At 47.1% G+C, this 21740-nt stretch overlaps 1 protein-coding gene across 2 annotated transcripts in view; it reads right to left on the reverse strand.

Moving 5' to 3' along the window:
* SHANK3 (SH3 and multiple ankyrin repeat domains 3) overlaps positions 1-21740 on the reverse strand; it is a 755611-nt gene that overhangs the window by 87365 nt on the left and 646506 nt on the right. For both annotated transcript variants that reach the window (XM_043522025.1, XM_043522029.1), the window contains exon 16: positions 19816-19898. In XM_043522025.1, coding sequence (XP_043377960.1) covers positions 19816-19898 — 83 coding nt within the window. The remainder of the gene's footprint in view (positions 1-19815; positions 19899-21740) is intronic.

The raw sequence follows: 21740 nt of genomic DNA on the forward strand, positions 1-21740 counted from the left end.
GGAGAAGCAGAATAAAACCTTCTCCCTAGGTACCGGTGATCAGGGTAATGTGAAATGTCCAGACGTGCACTCCAGGATGGAGTGGTGTCTGCACTGGTGTGCACTGAATGGCTGGGCTCTGATACTGGACCTTCAACAGACTCCAGGAAGAAGTGCCAGAGTCCCACCACTCTGGACTTCTGGGTGTCCATTTGAACCCGCTCCAAATCTGGCACTTCTGTCTGACGTGACCTCTCCCGGGCAGTTCAGGCAGTGGGAATGAGGATCACTATCTCGCCTAGATTTTCTAGTCAGAACAGTGCTTAAATCTCAGGGATTTACACAAACCCCAGTACCAGGTGACAAGGATGCCGGAAAGCAGCCCAAAACCAAAGTAAAAACAGAAAAATAAAAATTTGTCCCACTACATACAAACTGTAACTCCCACTAACAACTATTTACACTGTTTTAGAGAAATTCTCAGTTCTGAGAGAAAAGGGAAAGTTGTGTGATGAGAAACACAACATGCTCCAATCTCCAACTCCAAAGGGTGACAAGAAACTGAACAGAGTGTTGGGGCAATTCCACCCCTTTAAACCTTCAGCTGGGAGCACGTGTGTGTGGAGGGCACATGTGCTGCCATGATGGGTACCGCTATGGGAAAAAGTCTCTGGTTCCAATGCACAGGGTGTGCACACTCCTAAAGTGGAATGGACATGTGCAGTCAAAGAAGAAGAATCTCTGCTAGGGTCAACCAAAGGGGAAAAAAAACCAGAATCAGTCACACACTCTCTGCCTGAGAAGATGTTGGTGCTGATTTCCCAACTCTGCTTGTGCCTGACTTGGGCTGCATTGGTTGTAAAGACCAGACTGGATCTGGATCAATCTTCTGATGAGATAACTGGCTCTGTGTATGTGGACGTGATAAACCTTGACTTTAGCAAAGTTTTTGATATGGTCTCCCACATTATTCTTGCCAGCAAGTTAAAGAAGTATGGATTGGATGAATGGACTATAAGGTGGATAGAAAGCTGGCTAGATTGTTGGGCTCAAAAGGTAGTGATCAACAGCTCGATGTTGAGTTGGCAGCTGGTATCAAGTGGAGTGCACCAGGGGTCAGTCCTGGGGCTGGTTTTGTTCAACATCTTGATTAATGATCTGGATGATGGGACAGATTGCACCTTCAGCAAGTTCACAGATGACACTAAGCTGGGCGAGAGGCAGATATGCTGGAGAGTAGGGATAGGGTCCAGAGTGACCTAGACAAATTGGAGGATCGGGTCAAAAGAAATCTGATGAGGTTCAACAAGGACAAGTGCAGAGTCCTGCACTTAGGACGGAAGAATCCCAGGCACTGCTACAGGCTGGGGACCGACTGGCTAAGCAGCAGTTCTGCATAAAAGGACCTGGGGATTACAGTGGACAAGAAGCTGGATATGAGTCAAGCCTGTGCCCTTGTTGCCAAGAAGGCTAACGGCATATTGGGCTGCATTAGTAGGAGCACTGTCAGCAGATCGAGGGAAGTGATTATTTCTCCCTACTTGGCAGTGGTGAGCCACATCTGGAGTATAGCGTCCAGTTTTGGGCCCCCCACTACAGAAGGGATGTGGACAAATTAGAGAGAGTCCAGCGGAGGGCAACAAAAATGATCAAGGGGCTGGGGCACATGACTTACGAGGAGAGGCTGAGGGAACTGGGGTTATTTGGTCTGCAGAAGAGAAGAGTGAGGGGGGATTTGATAGCAGCCTTCAACTATCTCAAGGGGGGTTTCCAAAGAGGATGGAGCTCGGCTGTTCTCAGTGGTGGCAGATGACAGAACAAGGAGTAATGGTCTCAAGTTGCAGTGGGGGAGGTCTAGGTTGGATATCAGGAAAAACTTTTTCACTAGGAGGGTGGTGAAGCACTGGAATGGGTTATCTAGAGAGGTGGTGGAATCTCCATCCTTAGAGGTTTTTAAGGCCCAGCTGGACAAAGCCCTGGCTGGGATGGTTTAGTTGGGGTTGGTCCTGCTTTGAGCAGGGGGTTGGACCAGATGACCTCCTGAGGTCTCTTCCGACCCTAATCCTCTATGATTCTGCACTAAAACCAATTACCATTACCAATTACCATTACCCTCTGATCCCACTGGGGGTTACCAAAAGAAACTACACCATTTGCTCAAGAAACTCCCCGAAAAAGCACAAGAACAAATCCGCACAGACACACCCCTGGAACCCCGACCAGGGGTATTCTATCTGCTACCCAAGATCCATAAACCTGGAAATCCTGGACGCCCCATCATCTAAGGCATTGGCACCCTCACAGCAGGATTGTCTGGCTATGTAGACTCCCTCCTCAGGCCCTACGCTATCAGCACTCCCAGCTATCTTTGAGACACCACTGACTTCCTAAGGAAACTACAATCCATCGGTGATCTTCCTGATAACACCATCCTGGCCACTATGGATGTAGAAGCCCTCTGCACCAACATTCCACACAAAGATGGACTACAAGCCGTCAAAAACACTATCGCCGATAATGTCACGGCTAACCTGGTGGCTGAACTTTGTGACTTTGTCCTCACCCATAACTATTTCACATTTGGGGACAATGTATACCTTCAGATCAGCGGCACTGCTATGGGTACCCGCATGGCCCCACAGTATGCCAACATCTTTATGGCTGACTTAGAACAACGCTTCCTCAGCTCTCGTCCCCTAACGCCCCTACTCTGCTTGCGCTATATTGATGACCTCTTCATCATCTGGACCCATGGAAAAGAAGTCCTTGAGGAATTCCACCATGATTTCAACAATTTCCATCCCACCATCAACCTCAGCCTGGACCTGTCCACACAAGAGATCCACTTCCTGGACACTACAGTGCTAATAAACGATGGTCACATAAACACCACCCTATACCGGAAACCTACAGACCGCTATTCCTATCTACATGCCTCCAGCTTTCACCCAGACCACACCACACGATCCATTGTCTACAGCCAAGCTCTACGACACAACTGCATTTGCTCCAACCCCTCAGACAAACACGTACAAGATCTCTGTCAAGCATTCTTACAACTACAATATCCACCTGCGGAAGTGAAGAAACAGATTGACAGAGCCAGAAGAGTACCCAGAAGTCACCTACTACAGGACAGGTCCAACACAGAGAATAACAGAACGCCACTAGCCATCACCTTCAGCCCCCAACTAAAACCTCTCCAATGCATCATCAAGGATCTACAACCTATCCTGAAGGACGACCCATCACTCTCACAGATCTTAGGAGACAGGCCAGTCCTTGCTTACAGACAGCCCCCCAACCTGAAGCAAATACTCACCAGCAACCACACACCACACAACAGAACCATTAACCCAGGAACCTATCCTTGCAACAAAGCCCGTTGCCAACTGTGTCCACATATCTATTCAGGGGACACCATCATAGGGCCTAATCACATCAGCCACATTATCAGAGGCTCGTTCACCTGCACATCCACCAATGTGATATATACCATCATGTGCCAGCAATGCCCCCCTGCCATGTACACTGGCCAAGCGGACAGTCTCTACGTAGAAGAATAAATGGACACAAATCAGACGTAAAGAATTATAACATTCAAAATCCAGTTGGAGAACACTTCAATCTCTTTGGTCATTCGATTACAGACCTAAAAGTGGCAATTTTTCCACAAAAAACTTCAAAAACAGACTCCAAGGAGAGACTGCTGAATTGGAATTAATTTGCAAACTGGATACAATTAACTTAGGCTGGAATAGAGACTGGGAGTGGATGGGTCATTACACAAAGTGAAGCTATTTCCCCATGTTACTCCCTCCCTTCACCCTCCACTGTTCCTCAGATATTCTTGTCAACTGCTGGAAATGGCCCACCTTGATTATCACTACAAAAGGTCTCCCTCCCCCCCCCCGCTGGTAATTGCTCACCTTAAGTGATCACTCTCTTGTTACAGTGTGTATGGTAACACCCACTGTTTCATGTTCTCGATGTATATAAATCTCCCCACTGTATTTTCCACTGAATGCATCTGATGAAGTGAGCTGTAGCTCACGAAAGCTTATGCTCAAATGAATTTGTTAGTCTCTAAGGTGCCACAAGTCCTCCTTTTCTTTTTGCAATTCAGTAAAGTGTCTGCAATGGCTTCCCAATACCAAGGACAAATGTTTGGAAGTCAAAGATGACCTCTTGTTGTCTCTACAGAACCACGATTAACATCATCCTATTTCAAAATCTGTCTCTGGAAGAGTTCTTGAACTAAACAAGTTGTAACCAACAATGGGTAAAATCCTCAATCTTACATTGTCCTGCCTTTGACATTTTACTTCTTCTGCTTCTCTTTCTGGCCAAGCAATGAAGAAACCAACACTAAGTCAGAAACCTGAGGTATTTTAACCAGACTCGACAGCAAAGAACTCCCAATAATACTAGGCTTGCAGATGCTGTATTTCCTGAGCCTAAAGCCTTCTATGATAATTCACAGATTATGAGAACAGAAAGGACCACTTTGATCATCTAGTCTCACCTCCTGAATAATGCAACTCTTGAATAACACCATAGGACTTCCCAGACTTAATTCCTGTTTGAACTACAGCATTTCTAAACTAGAATGTTTAGAAAAACATTCAATCTTGATTTTAAAATTGCCTATTATGGAGAATCCATCAGAACCCTTGGTAAATTGTTCCAATGATCAATTAATCTCACTGTTAAAAATGGATGCCTTATTTCCAGTCTAAATTTGTCTAACTTCAGCATTCAGCCATTGGATTGTGTTATGCTTTGTCTGCTGGATTGAAGAATCCATTATCGCACATTTTTCCCCATGTAGATACTTACAGATAGTGATCAAATCACCTCTTCACCTTCTCTTTAAACTAAATGGACTGAGCACCTTGAGTCTATTCATTATAAGGCAAGTTTTCCTATTCTTTAATCATTCTTGTGGCTCTTCTCTGAACCCTCTTCAATTCATCAAGAACCTTCTTGAATTGTGGACACTAGAAGTGGACATATTATTGCAGAAATAGTGGCACCAGTGCCAAATACAGAGGTACTCCCAATCTGATATTTCCCTGTTTATGCATGCACATTGTCACATTAGAAGCTCACATTCAGCTATTTTGGCCAGTGTAATATTAGCAGCTCATGTTCAGCTGATTATCCACCATGAATCCCAAGTCTTTTTTAGAGTCACTGCTTCCCAGAATAGAGTCCCCCATCCTGTAAATATGTATATCTACATATAAGAAGAAAGGATGTAGGCCATTTACATTCAGCTATTAAAACATATTGTTCACTTGTGCCCAGTTTACCAGATAGCTCTGCATCAGTGACTGGTCCTCGTTATTTTTAGTACTCCCCAAATTTTTGTGTCATCTGCAAACATTAATAGTGATAATTTCATGTTTTCTCCTGGGTTAACTATAAAATGGGGCCAAGAACTCCTTTAGAAACACATCTTCTCAACGATGATTGCCTGTTTACAGTTAACTTTTGAGACCTATCAGTTAACCAGTTCTTAACTTTATATCATTTTAGTTTTTTGATCAAAATGCCATGGTGTACTAAGTCAAATGCCTTACAGAAGTCTAAGTATATTACATCAACATTATTACTATTATCAATCAAATTAGTAATCTCATAAAAATATATCAAGTTAGTTTGACAGGACCTTTTTTTCCATAAACCCATGTTGACTGGCATTAATGGTATTACCGTCCTTTAATTCTTTATTAATCGAGTCCCGGAAGAACTACTCCATTATTTTGTCCAGGATTAATGTCAGACAGACAGGCCTGTAGTAACCTGAGTTGTCCCATGTACACTTCTTAAATATTGACAAAACAATATAACCTTTTTTCTAGTCTTCTGGATCCTCCCCAGTGTTACAAGACTTACTGAAAAGAAACATTAACAGTCCTGTGAGCGCCTGGGCCAGCTCTTTTAAAACTTTTGGATGCAAATCATCTGGACCTGCTGATTTAAAAATGTTTAACTTTATTAGCTGCTATTTAGCATTCTCTTGAGATACTATTGGAATGGAAAGGATATTATCATCATCAGCAGCAACATAGATCACTAGATCATCTGTTATTTTGTAAAATATAGAACAGAAAATACTTATTGAACACTTTTGCCTATTCTGCGTTATTCACAATTCTGCCATTTCCATTTAGTAAGGGAACAATACTATTATTAGCATTCTTTGTGTTCCTAATATAGTTTAACTTCTTACTGACCTTAATTCTGCTAGTCTTGGGTCTTTGTGCTTCCCTTATCAATTTTCTACAATTCCTAGCTTCTGATTTATATTCCTTACCATAAACTTTTTAGTACCAACGTTCTTGAACAGTTTCCAATTATCATTCATATTTCTCTATTTAAATTCTTTCTCCCAAGTGATCTTATATTTGTTTTCAACTTTGTGAAACTGACCCTTTTAAAAAGCACCAAGTGTGTATATATTACTGGTTTTGATTTTGTAGTGTTTGCTTATGACAAATGCAATTAAGTCATAATCACCTGTATTTAAATTACCACTGATTTTTAGTTCTGTGATTAATTCCTCGTTACCTGTCAAGATGAGATCTAATATAGAATTTCTCTTTGTTGGGTGTAACATTTTTTGAGTTAGGAAAAATACAGTTACCTACCTGTACAGTAACTGTTGTTCTTTGTGTGACTGTGCACCGATACATTCCACTGCAGGTGTGTAGGCATCCAAGGTAGTTGAGTTGGAGACTTTTGCCAGGAGTACCACTAGGCAGTGCATGTGACCTTGCTCCTCTCATGCTCTCAGACGATGGCATAGAAGAGGTGGGTCTGCCACCTCCTTCTCCGTTCCTTTGGGCCACTGTATGTAACATCCACAATAGCTGGGAAGGGGGAGGGCCACAGAACTCTATGTGCACAATGCATCTCAAAGAACAAGAGTTACCGTAGAGGTAAGTAAGCAGTTTTCTCCTTCGAGTGAATGTGCACATAAACTACCACTGCAGCTGATGCCTCAGCAGTTCCCTTTCAGATCGAGGGGCTTCAGAGCATCTGAACAGTTACGGTAACACTGACTTGCCGAAGTTGGCATCATTCCGAGAAGCCTGAGTGAGGGCACAATGTCTGGAAAAGGTAGGTCCAGATGACCACGTTTGTGCTTTGTGGATATCTGCTCTAGGGATATTGCTTAGAAAAGCTGGTGAAGTGGACTGAGCCCTGGTGGAGTGAGCCGTTACTTTTAGTGGAGGAGAGACGTCAGCAAGGTTGTGGAACTGACTGCCACCAGAAGCAGCATTTTCATAGACAATAAAGGCATTGAGGTCGCCACCATCAATTCAAAGGGGGATACTATCAGTTGGGAGAGGACTAGGTTGAGATCCCTGACAAGTATCAGACACAGGAGGGTAGCACTGAGTAGACCTTTCAAGACTTGGGAAATGAGAGGGTGAGAGAAAATAGAAATCCCTTTGACGGGTAGATGGAGTGCAAATATGGAAGCCAGGTGAACTCTCAGGAAATAACTGAAAGGCTCAGTGCTTTCAGGTGCAACAGATAGTCCAGCACATGTCCAACCTCTGTGTGACGGGGTGATAAGTCTTGAGATTGCACCCAAACCAAAAATCTCTTCTACTTTGCTGTCCATGTAGCTCTAGTGGATTCTTTTCTGCTACTCATCAAGATGGCCCGAACATCTCAAGAACACAATTTCTCATGAGAATTTGACCAGAGATTATCCATGCTATGAGGTGAAGAGATTGGAGACAGAGCCTTGTCCTGGTTCTTACACAGGAGATCCTCGACTAGAGGTAAAATGATCAGTGACTGGAAAGAGTGCTGATGCAGGTCCATGAACCAATATCATCTTGGCCATGCTGGTGCCATGAGGATTAATGTTGCTTTGTCATGCAGTCAACCTTTGGAACCAATTGCCAGGGGATGTTCTGAAGGCCAAAAGTACCAATAGTATTAACTGGGTTCAAAAAAGAATTAGATAAGTTCAGGGAGGATAGGTCTATCAATGGCATTAGCCAAGATGGTCATCTTCAGGAGACATTATTTCTTATACATAGATTCTGCAGAAGGATGGCTTCCTGGCATAGCTGAGATGATCGTGCACTTCCCTGCTTATTCAGATAAAAGATGGTAGTGGCGTTGTCCATAAGAACTTGTATCACCTGGTTCTTGAGGGTGGACAGAAACATCTCACAGGCCCAACCAATAGCTCAAAGCTCCAGCACATTTATATGGAGTGAAACTTCCTGGTGTGACAAAAAGCTTGAGCCTGAAATTGATTGAGATGGGCCCCCAGCCTTTAGCAGAAACATCCATTATAGAGTCATAGCTGGTTCCGGGGACAGAAACAGAACTCCTTTTTACATGTTCCACAGATCCAACCACCAGTCCAGAGACTGAAACACTTGTGTAGATACATAAATCCTCATGTGTGGAAGGACAACATGCCAAATAGAACCAGGCCTGCAGAAAGTGAAGGGGAAGTCAAGCATGTGGAGTTACATATGTGCACAAAGCCATGTGGCCCAGGAGTTGTAGGCAGGCATGCACCAATGTCGTTGGGTCGGACTTGAGGCCTTCTGAATGAAAAGGTATTTTCTGAAACCCTTCCTTTTGAAAGTAAGCCATGCGATTATGGGGTCAAGGTCTGCTCCTATGAAGGTTATGAGTTGTGTTGGTTGTAACTGTGATTTGTCCAAATTTAGTTTTGGGCCCAGACAAAAGAACAGCTCTCTGATGACAAGGATGTTGTTTTGCACTTGGTTGTTTGATGTTCCGCATACCAGCCAATTATCCAGGTAAGGAAATATCTGAAAGCCTAAATGGCACAGGTGGACGTCTACCATCAACTTGCACTTGGTGAAGACCGCTGGGGTTGATATAAGCCTGAAGGGAAGCACTGAGTCCTAGGAATGGTTGTTGCCTGCTATGAATCGAAGATACATCCTGTGGCTGGACGTACAAGTCGTGAAAAGTGAGGGCAGCATACTGATCTCCAGGGAAGGGACAATGGAAGTGAGGGTGACAATTCTAAACTTGACTTTCTTGATGAAAAGTTTCAGTTTCTTAAATCTAGGATGGGGTGAAGACCAGAAGGGTTATTCGGGACTAGAAAATACAGGTAGAAGCCTTTGCTTCTGTGCTGCTAAGGAACTTCCTCTGCCACCCCAATTCCCGAGGAGACTCTGTGTCTTGAAGTAACACAGTCTCGTGAAATGGGTCCCTGAAAAGGGGCGGGAAAGGTGTGCTAGGAAAAGGGAAGGAGGTGAATTGGAGAACATATCCCTCCTTTCCAGTATTGAGGACCCACTTGTCTGATGTGATGCTTTCCCAAGCACAACGAAAGAGGGACAGGCATGTTCTGAAGTGATTGTTAGTGTGCTGTCCTCAACTGAGCAGTTAGAATGATTGCTTGGGGGCTGCGGTTGTCAGATGAGAAAGGCCTACTGTAGAAGAAGGCAGCTGGCAATGTTGAGGAGGTCTTGACCTTTTTGAGGAATCCAGTGACTTCTTCTGGAAAGAGGATTTATACTAAAGGTGTGGACTAAACTGTTTCCTCTTTGTAACTGAAGTGTGAACTCCCAGTCATGAAGTGCTGCCGGGGAAGCTTTTAGGGTGGGTGTGCATAACATCATCTGTTTTGCTGGTAAATAGTTTAAACAGTTTGAAGTGTGAATCTTGAATTGTATTTTGCAGCACCTTTGGAATGCCAGACACCTGCAACAAGGAAGAGCTTCTCTTGGAAATCATAGAATGTCAGGGTTGGAAAGGACCTCAGGAGGTCATCTAGTCCAACCCCCTGCTCAAAGCAAGACCAATCCCCAATTTTTGCCCCAGAACCCTAAATGGCCCCCTCAAGGATTGAACTCACAACCCTGGATTTAGCAGGCCAATGCTCAAACCCCTGAGCTATCCCTGCCCCCTAAATCCATGGCAGCCACTGAACATGAAGCCATAGCAGCTTCAATAGCTGCTTGAAGGCCATGATGGTTCCCCTCCAAAACTAAAGACAGAAACTTCCTTTCCCTCCTCTGGCAACATGCCAGCAAACTTAGAAACTGCTCAGAAATTAATACTAATATATTTAGACAAGAGAGACTGATAATTAGCCACATGCATTTGAAGAGCAGCAATGGACTAAGCCTTTCAGTCATCTAAATACAGTCTCATTAATTCTTTGTCTTTGAGAGTGGCTTTAGGATGGGATTGATGAGACAGCTCATTACCAGCTATGACCACTGAGAAACTGGGAACTGGGTAGGTAAAAAAATAATCAATATCTTGTTGAGGAACTTGATATCCCCTTGCTTGGCCATAGGTCGTACAGAGGGTGGGGTCTGCCAGAGGGTTTCTGCCGTCTCCAGCAAGGCTTCACTGATGGGAAGGACAATGCTTCATGGGGCAGGAGTCTGCAAAATATCAAGGAGGCTGTGCAGGTTTTTTTGCTCATGTTCGGCATGCTCTCCTAGGGAAGTGGCACCCTCCTTATAAGGTCCTGGAAGACCTTGAAGTACTCAGGGGGGTTGTGGTGAAAGATGTTGACTCTGGAGAAGATGATGAAATATGGGTGGAAACAACCAGGGGATCCTTCATTATTTCTCCGTCCTCCATAGGGTCCAGTACAGTGCGTGGAAGGATGGTAGCAGAATCCTGGGTAGAGGTTTCCTGCACTAGGGGAGGAGGGGAATTCCTCCTACAGCGTGACTTTGATGGAGGTCCAGAATACCTCGGAGCAGCCCAAGACCAGTAAGGCCACAGAGGATATTGCATTGTCTGAGTCACCCAAGGTGGGGACACCACGCTGGAGCCTCTTTATAAGAAAACCAGACTTGGTCCATAACCTTAGGGGGAGGTCTGCAAGGAGAGCTAAAAGACCTCAAGGGTGACACAGGGAGTGGTCCCTTTTGGGGTTCCAGGTGGTCTGGCTACAGGAGATACCTGGGGGTTCAACATAACCGAGGGCAGAGATGGTTTGAATACTGATCAAGGATCGGTGCTGGCAGTACCAGCACAATGGGTTGGAGAGACGGCGCTATCTCTCTAGATGACATCAAAGGTAATGACAAGGATTCTGGCAATGCATCAGCAACACCATGTGCTCCAGGGGTGCTGAGGACACCGGAGTTGTTTTCATAGGAGCTGATTTTAGCAAGGAGAGTCCACTAGGATAGGCACCAAAGATCCCTGGGCAGCAAGGCCTGTGGCGTAGAGGGCACCCAAATAGGTAAGTATCCGTCCATCAGCGCCGATAGTGACGGTCAGGTGGGAACAATGAAGATGGAGCCGGAAAGAGTGAAGACTCCGGCATCCACAGCTGGAATCAATAGTGCCGCCTCAGATGGAGCGGGTGAAAGTCTAGATTAGTGGTGTCTCAGACTGGTACTGATGGTCTCACTGGAAATCCTTTTTGGAGACTGAGGCTTTGAGCACTTGTCATCATCAGAATGCTTGGAGTGTTTCTGAGGAGGCTGCTGGTGAGAGAGAAGGGCAACATTTCTCATCAGACTTGTGCAGCCGGAGGAGCAATCCTTGTGATCTCAGTCCACTATCTGGTGGTCAGGCCTCGGTTCCGAGGTGGAATGCAGTGCCTCTTTCACAAGGGGAACTGAGGTAGAAATCCCTGGTTTTTGTCCTGGTGAGGAAGGAGGTGCAAATAGGGCGTCTGTCCCCACATAGCCATCGCCAAGGCAAACTGAGAAGCTCTTGTTCTTACCCATCACAGGGGAAACAGCCCTGCATGCTGCACATTGCTGGAAATTTGGGGATCTTTTCATAATAAATCCACCAGGTACCTATAGCAAATACTGTAACTCAACTGGCAATGCTACTCTGAACACACCGATCTGTAACTATGTACATGACAGGAACTTGGAACCACTGGCTAACCAAAGCAAGTGCTAGAGGGGGCTTCAACTCTCACCCACCATGGATGGTCAGAAGGAACTAAGAGGGAGGCGGCGAATATGCCCTTATCTGAGAGCACAAGAGCAGGAGCACATGCTTCACCTACTGGTGCTGCTGGCAGAAGTCTCGGACGCCAGTGCACTGGGCGCACAAACACCTGCAGTGGAGTGTGTGTGCACAATCACTCAAGGGAGAATGGTCACCTATCATTCTGAGGGTGTTAGTGCGGGCAGAAGGAGACCTCCAGCATGTGTCATTCAGACTGAAGTCCCCCATGGGCGCGGAGCTGGTTTCCTGCACATTACAGACCGGGACTTTAGGGGCTGGCCATCCTGCTCCCCAGTGGGACTGGTCATCTGTAAGCGAACACCCACTAGTACCCCATCTCGTGCCTTTTCTGTTAGGACTCCGATTCACAGCATTCACGGTCGTTGTCCTCCGAGCTGGCAGTGACTTGGGGCCTGTCTGTACGAACACTTTGTTTGCGGCAATCTGGGTGTAAAGTGACAGCGCACCAGCCTGCAGTGCACTATGTATCTGCGTTGGCCCTCCTGCCGCACTAGAAGTTCCCTAGTCCACTTTGATCAAGCCCACTGTGAAACGGGAACAGATTAAACGCAGGAGGGAATTTTATGTACATGGCGGCAGGGTCCATAGAGACACTTAGGGCATGTCACACTGCACTAAAACACCCGCAGCACTGCGTCTCAGGGCCTGGGCCAATTGATTCAGGCTCACAGGTTGCAGACTGTGGGGCAAAAAACGGCAATGTAGACGTTTGGGCTCAAGCTGCAGCCCGGACTCCGAGATCTCAGACCTCCAGCCCGAGCCCAAACATCTACATTTCAATTATTAGCCCTGTGAGCCCCAGTCATCTGAGCCGGACCAGCAGTGTCCTTGCCGCAGGTGTTCCATAGCCGTGTAACGTACCTGTAGTATGCAGCAAGCTATTGCAGGGTACGTGTACACTCCAGGCTGCTGAGAACTGAAGTTCATCTAGACAAGGCCTTGGAAACAGGCAGTGTTATTTTTTGACAGAGTGCCACTCCCCTTTGGCCCACTCAATCCTTCCTAAATGGGCTATAAGTATTGATTTTAACATTCCAATCATGGTGAATCATCCCACCACGTTTCAGTAATACCAGCTAGATCGAATTTATGCTACTAAATTAGCAATTCCAATTCTCGTTTGTTACCTAAGCGCCTAGCGTTGGTGTATCAGCAATCAAAGAATTTCTTCTCCTTCGGTACTTTGGTGTCTTGATTAATGTTGTTCTCAACATCTAGATTTTGTGCTGAGTGCTCATTTGTTCTCTGTTTCCACCCTCCTCTTTTGGTATTAGTTCAACCCCCTTCTGACTACTCTAGCCAGCTTGTCCTCGAGGAAATTGGTCCCCCTTTTACTGAGATAGAGACCACCTAAAGTATTCAGCCCTCTCTTCCCACAGAAGGGGGGCAGATGATCCAGAAAACCCAAACCCTCTCCCTTACACCACTTAACTTGGCAATGTTCACTTCCAGAATCCTTTGCCTTCCGTTTTCCTTCCCTCATGGGACAGGAAGGGGCTCCAAAAATTCATAGAGGCGAAGGCCAGAAGGAACCAGGCCAGAGAACTTCCCCAAAATAATTCCTGGAGCATGCCTTTTTCTGCATTATTATTGATAATTCTGCCATTTCCATCTAATAATGGACCAACAGCATTGTCAGGAATTCTTTTGGCCCTAATATATTTTAAAAACTCCTTCTTATTGTCCTTAACTCTGCTGGCCACAGCTTTCACCTCATGTCCTTTTGCTTCCCCCTTATCCAATTTTCTACAATTCCTAACTTCTGAGTTATAGTCATTGCTAGCAACTTTCCCCTTCTTCCATAAATATATATGGAAGAGTCTGCGAGTCTGTCACAGAGGTCATGGAAGTCACAGATGTCATGACTTTCCGGGACCTCCGGGACTTCTGCAGCTGCAGCAGCAGGTGTGGCTGGCCCCACCAGAGCAACAGCGGTCCCAGGGCCCTCCTAAAGCAGATAAGGTTTAGTCCAGGGTATTTATAGTAAAAAGGAAAGGAGTACTTGTGGCACCTTAGAGACTAACCAATTTATTTGAGCATGAGCTTTCGTGAGCTACACTACATCGGAAGTGAGCTGTAGCTCACGAAAGCTCATGCTCAAATAAATTGGTTAGTCTCTAAGGTGCCACAAGTCCTCCTTTTCTTTCTGCGAATACAGACTAACACGGCTGCTACTCTGAAACCGGTATTTATAGTACAAGTCATGGACAGGTCAGGGGCCGTAAACTTCTGTTTATTGCCCGTGATCTGTCCATGACTTTTACTAAAAATACCCATGACTAAATCTTAGCCCTGGTCATGATCATTTGTACTTAATCTACCATCAATTTTTAGTCCTGTGATCAGGTCCTCTTCATCTGTTAAGACAAGGTCTAACAAAGGATTCCCTTATGTTGGCTGAAACACTTTTTGAGTTAGGAAATTGTCACCTATAATGTTTAGAAACTCCCAAGGTGTTTTACTACTGGCACCCTGAGACCTCCAGCCTGTGTCACTCAAACTGACGTCCCCCACGAAGATCATCTGGACATTCTTGGGACTGGCCATGCCCCTTGGCAGTGCCATCAACATAAATCCTTAAATCCAGACCCCCAGCACTGAATTCAGTCAGCGCAGAAAGACAGAGGATCCGAACACCAACCCAGATATCTAGGGATTGCTTGTGCTGGCCACAGAGCAGGGGGTTGTTTCATCACTGGCAGTGGACTTCTTGGCCAGATGAGATTGGGCACCGGGTCTAATGCTTTAGCTGAGCACAGAACCATTTGGGCAAGTGGTTCTCCAAAGCTGATATTATCTGCACAGTAACCGGCAGAGTCAACTGGGCTTGACAAGCTTCCCTAGGTCAGAAGAGGTCTGAGGTGGCCCTTCTGGTCATTGCAGATCTATACAAAGCCCACAACATAGAGGCACCCTTGCCTGGCTTCTCTCTCATGTTTTGTGTTTCTTTGCTGTAAAAGGCAAGCTGACTGGCACACTATGTATACACAACAAGAGGCCCCAGTGGCGCAGAAGTAAAAAAAATGAGGGAGGTCATGAATTTAAGTGAACAAATTCTGAGCTCACTGCACCTTCAGCCATCGCCTGGGGCCAGTTCCCCTTTTTTACCCTCGAGCTCTGCAGGAGAAGAGGAGGAAGGGGAGGTGAGTAGCTCTAATGAACTTTGCTCTGTAGCAGATTCCAAGTTTGTGCACTGGGACAAACTTACCTGACATGTGGGACTATGCAGACTCCACCTCAAAGAAGAAAAATTCCTCTACTGATCCCTGGGCAGAGTGGTTCTGTGGGAGAGGAGCAGCGTCTCTTGCCTTGGGCAAGGTCTACACTATGAGCTAGAGGTGTGATTCTTCTGCTCGCGTACACTCGTCGAGCTAGCGTGAGTATAAAGAGCAGTGTAGCTGCAGTGCCATGGCTTAGCCATGCCAAGCACAAACCCGCCAGAAGCTGCTGGGTATATACGTGGCATGGCTAAGCCACGCCTCTGCGGCTGTTACGCAAGCTACCACGGATACACTGCTATTTGTACTTGCACTAGCCTGCTGAGAGCTAGAATCACACCCCTCGCCACCACTCTAGACATAGCCCAAGAGACGTCTGGAATCCAGCTGTGCCTATCAGTCTCCTAGGGCAGGCACTTACACCAGCACGTCCATCTCCTCAGGCATGAGGGGAGTTCTTGGCCTCAGCATAGAAGAGGTGGTGGTGTGGAGGAAGAGGTGGTGTGTCATTTTCACATCTCCAATGTCCAGTCCCATCGTGAAGATCAGAGTGTGGCACCCCACCACCAGGTGATGACTGACCCTAAAATGACCTAGGAGAGTCTAAAACTTGCCATGGAAGCTGTGAGATCCAGAGCAAATGCATAGAAGAGTTTGAGTTGGTGAGAAGAATCAAACTCATTCAGAGCAATTTGTCTCAATTCCAAAAACAGACCAGATAAATCACCAACAGAGAGAGGAATCTCAGGGACCAGGGTGCCTACCCTGTAACTAAGACAACTCCAGTGTTTATTTCATTCTAGGACTCATATACCAAGGGAGACCACATTGAAGGTGGGATGCCCGATACAGGTGAGGACAAAGTGTGCATGGTCAAACCATTCCAAACCAAATCTACTACCCCTCTGGACAAAGGCTCAAAGACAAAGCAGGGCCAGAAGCATGAACCAAAGAAGTTCAAGTAAGGTCAGGTGTCTCAGCCACCATTAAATTGAGGATGGTGATGGATTTACAACAACCAACTGTATGCTAATACCATGAGCTGCAGGTATGAGTCTGATTCCCATTGTCCCAGAATTATGATCACAATGAGACCAGGGGATTCCACCGGGACTATGGCTGATGAATGGATTTCTGAAGCTGCTATTTCCCAGTACTTTGAATATTTCTATATTGCTCGTGTGTCCACGCCCCGCAATGGGAAGTGCTGCTTCAGCACTGTGGCTCTGCCTCATGCAGCCCCCCGAAAGAGTGTAACCACCAAACATGGGACATCAAGTATCAAACCTTAAGCCTCTTCCAAGCAAACGATGAAGATGACAAAAGACAGAGGTCAGTGGGTTAGGAACAGCGTAATGAAATAAGGCGTATCTATCACTGAAGTATCACCTCACAATCTGAAATAGATTTATCCTACAACATCCCTGTGAGGTTGGAAAGTTCGGTCATCTCATGGTACAGAATGGCACACAGAGACTTGCCCACAGCCACACAGGAATTCTGTAACGAGGGAGGGAACTAAATTATTTTGGGGAAGCTTGATGGCCTGTTATATGCAGGAGGTCAGACTAGATGATCACAATGGTCTCTTCTGGCCCTGGAATCTGTGAATTATGGGTCCAGAGTCCCAGACTAGCATCCTAACCACGGCACCATCCTTTCCCTCATGAGTTTACTTGACTCTGCAGTGGATACACCACATTAGATATACATCTTCCATTTGTGCTTTGTTTACTTTTCAGTAATTAGTTTGGTGCAAGTGTGCGGTTCGACATCGGACATACAACACTGGGATCTGAAGAGAAGGATATTGTGTGGCCTGTAAGACCAAGGAGGTTGTTCCAGGCACAGAGGAGAGTAAGGGAAGGTGGAAGTGTTCATGGCAGATGGAGGGAACTGGAGTTGATAGAGTGCAGGTCCTGGGCCAGGAAGCAGCAAGTGATGAGAGAAGAGAGGCAGGCGGGGGCAGAGCTGTGTAGAGACCTGACAGCGAGGACAAGGAGTTTGAATCTGAGACTGGTAGAGCCAATGAAGGGACTCGAAAAAGGAAGGGGGCAGATGACACGCTCAGAGAGGCAGGACAAGAAGAGGAGTTCAGCAACAGCATTTGGAAGAGAAATAGGAACAGGATCAGCCCAGGATCCCAGCTCCAACCAGACTTTGGATCAGCTGCCTCATAGGAAAGTACAAAAACCACGTAGGGAATAACCTGACGAGTGGGGCTGCTTCTCCCCCAACCCAGTCAGCTAGTGGCTGCGACCTGCCTTCAAGCACGGGGGCTTACAGCCCGTCTGGTTTTTTTACTCCAATTCACATAGCTGGGGATGTTTTCACTATTCACCTAACTGCCGAGTACTCGTTTAGATGGCAAAGTCCCTGAGGCAGGGCGCACCTGTTTCTGTATGTCTGTCCAGCACCTGGCCCCAGGACGTGCCAAATCAATAATAAAGTTATGGCTGTTGTAGGGTGAGCGGACATCAGTGCCTGGTCTGTGCACTTGTCTGTGAGTGCCGTTACTCTGGGAGCCGGAAACACCCCTTATACTTATTGTGATAACAGTGGGCACAGGAAGGGATGGGGGCTGGTTTATGTTTTCTTCAGTCACATAAACAGGTGGGAGGGGTGAGTGGGTTATCCAGAAAGATGGAGGCTGCAGCCCCGGCTGGGTGTCACCAGGGCATGGGCAAGGCTTCTGGAAGTGGGAACGGAGGATGGGTGGATTGGGGCACGCTATAGAGGAAGAAGCAGGGTTTGGCAGTAGCTTTAATCAGGGGAACGTAAAGGGGAGAGAGGGGTCAAGGATGACTCCCAGATTAACAGTTTGCAACCATGGGAGAGTGATGGGTTTCCAAGTGAGCCACACCCATCCCTCACTAATCAGAGATCTTCACCCCTACAAGGAAAGGAGTACTTGTGGCACCTTAGAGACTAACCAATTTATTTGAGCATAAGCTTTCATGAGCTCATGAAAGCTTATGCTCAAATAAATTGGTTAGTCTCTAAGGTGCCACAAGTCCTCCTTTTCTTTTTGCGAATACAGACTAACACGGCTGTTACTCTGAAACCCCTACAAGGCCTGCCCTCAAAGCCACCTTCACCTCCATGACCCTCTGATATGCTTCCCCATGGCCTCTGATAGCAGTGTTGTGGCCCCCAGAGTCATACAGACTCTAAGCCATATTTATACCAAAAATCCCACAAAGACTCATTTGGCTGCAGAGCCCCACAGCCAAATGCCCATTGTCTAACCTGCCTGGAGTCTCTTCCGCCAGCTATCAGCAGACACAAGAAAATACAAAGCATACAAACTTGAGGAGAGGAAACAGAGAAAGCCTGCGAGAATAGGAGAAAAGCTGGTCGTTACGGGAGTAACCCCGCACCATGACAACCGAACCCGTGAGAAAGGGAGATGCCATGCTGAGGGCTGGGAAGTTTCATTACACGATTTGCAGACTAGCAGATATGAGTAGGGGACACACACACACACGCACACACATACATGTACTGAAAGACACACCCACTTGCACACAAAACCCTTCTGTGATACATGCAGAAAAAGAAAATCGGTGAATGCTAGGAGGAAATCACTTGTGGGGCTCAAACCCAAATCAAAAGGGTCTCCACCCACAGCAAGGTCTCGAAAAGGAGCAGATCTTCTATACAAAGCTGGCAGCCTCTCTCCAAGCCTCCCCTATAGGTACCATATCTCCTGGGGAGCAGGAGGGGACACAGACAGACATCACTGTGGCTATGTTCTCCCACATTGATCTGATTACACTTCAGTGCTGGGTCTGCCCCAGTCTTCAACCTGAGATTTCTGGAAAAATGACCCTCTGTCCTAGGAATCCCCTGCCTTCCCCATGCTCCCAGCTCAGGGTTAACGCTGGTTAGTCAATGCCAATATATGAGCTCAATCACTCTCCGTCCCAGAGGGATTCTTTCTGGTAACAATTCCTGGTAACATGAGCCACAATAGCTACAATGGGAGCCAGATGCACTGGCAGCGTGAGCCGAGGAATTCCCCAAGACAGTGTGGGGAACGGAAATGTCCCCTTGATGCCAGCAGGGGAGACCCTGATCAGGCAGGGCTGGAGGTGCGGTGGCAGCACAGTGCCACAAGTAGCCGCCTCAGAACAGAGACTCCACCAGCACGATTCTTCTTCCCAGCCTGGAGTTATGCCCCAGCACAGCCAGTGACTGTAGTAACTGGACTCCAAATTCACAATCAACGTGGGGGCCTGGGGCTGCACACGAGCCCTGCTCTGAGGGGCTCCCAGTCTGAATCACGCATGCACAGAGCATGCACACTGTCCACATGCAATAGGCTGAAGGTGAAACTCTTCGGCATGCAGAGTTTTCTGCACAGCACAGACTCTAGCAGAGACCTGCCAGTCAGGGTGCAACGGCTGCACATTTGCCATGAAATTCCAGGTGTGGACAATGTACATGGACAGAGTTAAACTCTAATGTGCCCGGGCATGAGACAAGGGGAGGGAGAGTCCCCGGAGAGCCCTGCTGTACGGGGGCCCACGGGCTGGCAGTGTGTAACACCAGTGCAGCCAGCCAGAGCAGGGCCCTGTAGACACCGAGCTTCCCCTCCCAGCCCCAGCCCTGAGTGAAATAAACCAGCCCTTACCTTTGGCCCCTCGCAACACAAACCCGAATCCCTCATGCTCCCTCTTCTGCAGCACGGCCGTCTTCTCCTCGATGATGTAGTCACTGGGCAGGAAAGAGCACAAGAGAATGATGCTAGGGTTAGATTTCAGCACCATGCTGCCAGGCGCAGGTGGCCTCTCTGCCTTTCACACGGAGACCTCTTCGGAGCAACCATCGCTCTCAGCACGGAGCTGGGCACAGTCTCTCTCCCTCCCTCCCTTGCCCACTGTCAGAACAAAAAGGCGAACGCTCCTTTCCCTCCCTGTGTGGGTAGGGGTCAGCCCTGGCCGCCTGGCTCTCCCTTCTGCCCACGGATCCCCCTCTCAGTCACCTGCATGTGTATGCAGAGAGCTTACTGATCCCACACTGGGCTTCCCTTTACATGATGCCCTTAGCATGTCACTGAAGAGTGGGGTGCCTGAGCAGAGGAGTTGCAGGGGGAGGCAGCCAGCCAGCCATCAGGGAGGATTCTCTCTGAGACTTTCCTGCGGGCTCTTGGGAGGAAAAGAATCAGGAGCCTGTCAACAGGGAAGGTGGCTCTTGAGTAAGTTTCCTGGGAGAGGGAATGGCAGAGGTTATCTCCTCATCCTGACGCTCTGATCTTCTGTTAAAATCCCCCCACCCCGTTGCTAAGTAACGGGCTGTCATCAGGGAAAAAAAGGGGGGGTGTTCATTTCATTGTCCTGTTCCAACAAAGCTGCTCTCTCTGTCCTCAATGGCAGCTGAATGAGAAGAATGAAAAAATATCCAGTGGTAAAGAGAGGGAATCAAATGCAAAGCTCTGAACCGACCCCAAGCCTTAGCGACCCTTGCAACAGAAAAATGTCTACACATTTTCAGAGAGCTGGGGCGGGGGGTGGGGGGAAGGGGAAGGGGGGAGGGAAGAGACAGAGAAAGATTCTCTCAGTGAACGAGAGCTTAAATGCAGTTCTGTAAATCCCTCCCAGCAGAGCCGCATGTCTGACATCAGAGTGGAATTAATCAGAGATCTCAGTGCTTTTCAGCAGCACAGTGAAGGAGTTTTACTTGCCAAACCGGAAAGAGCAAGGCACAGCAAGAGGGCAGGGAATATGCCAGTCCCAAATCCACAACTACATGTGTGTAGCCATTCAGGCTGATACACCCCGAGTGCAGCAACAGAGAAACAAAGAGCCAAAGCATCCAGGCACTGCCTGGAGAAGTACACCCTCCAGGGACAACTCTGCATGGTTCCTGCGCACCAGAGGGAAAGGAAGCACTACAGACAGACACCTGTGCAAGACAGACAGAGTGTGCACCACAAACACACACACTGCAGTAGAAACTCCCTTCCTCAGCACACCCAGATGCATGCACTGCATACAGAGACACACACCCATGAACACACACATACGACACACTAATCCACGGTGCTGGATCTGGGTGCTGCTGCCCTCTACTGCTTGGAATGAGTATCACAGCTGATCAAGGATTTCTCTCTTCGCCGATTGAGCGTGTGGAATTGCTCCCATATACCACCACCATCACAGCAGTATCTGTATGCCAGATTCAGAGTAAGAAGAGAGCTGTATTTCTGGATTGAAAAGGGGGTGGATTCCAAGTGCTACACTTCAAGGTGATGCAGTGGGCACTTAGCTGGTACCTTGGCATTAGCATCTGCCCAGCCACAAGCCATTGCAGACCAGTGTTTGAATTAGTAGGTGCCCCTTTATATTCTGCACTGAGTGTAGCCAAATCTGCCAGCAGCGTGGGTGTGCTCGTACACACCCTTTAATGGAGGAGTCACAGCTTTAGATTCCTGCTAGAACCGTCACATACTAATAAATACAATCGCTAATAATAATACCCTGGCTCTTACATAGGTAAATACACAGAGATGCATAAACACCTCTGTTTTCCAAATCACAGGAGGGATAAGTACTGGGG

Source organism: Chelonia mydas, chromosome 1, assembly GCF_015237465.2.
Source record: "Chelonia mydas isolate rCheMyd1 chromosome 1, rCheMyd1.pri.v2, whole genome shotgun sequence".
In the NCBI taxonomy this organism is placed as follows: Eukaryota; Metazoa; Chordata; order Testudines; family Cheloniidae; genus Chelonia; species Chelonia mydas.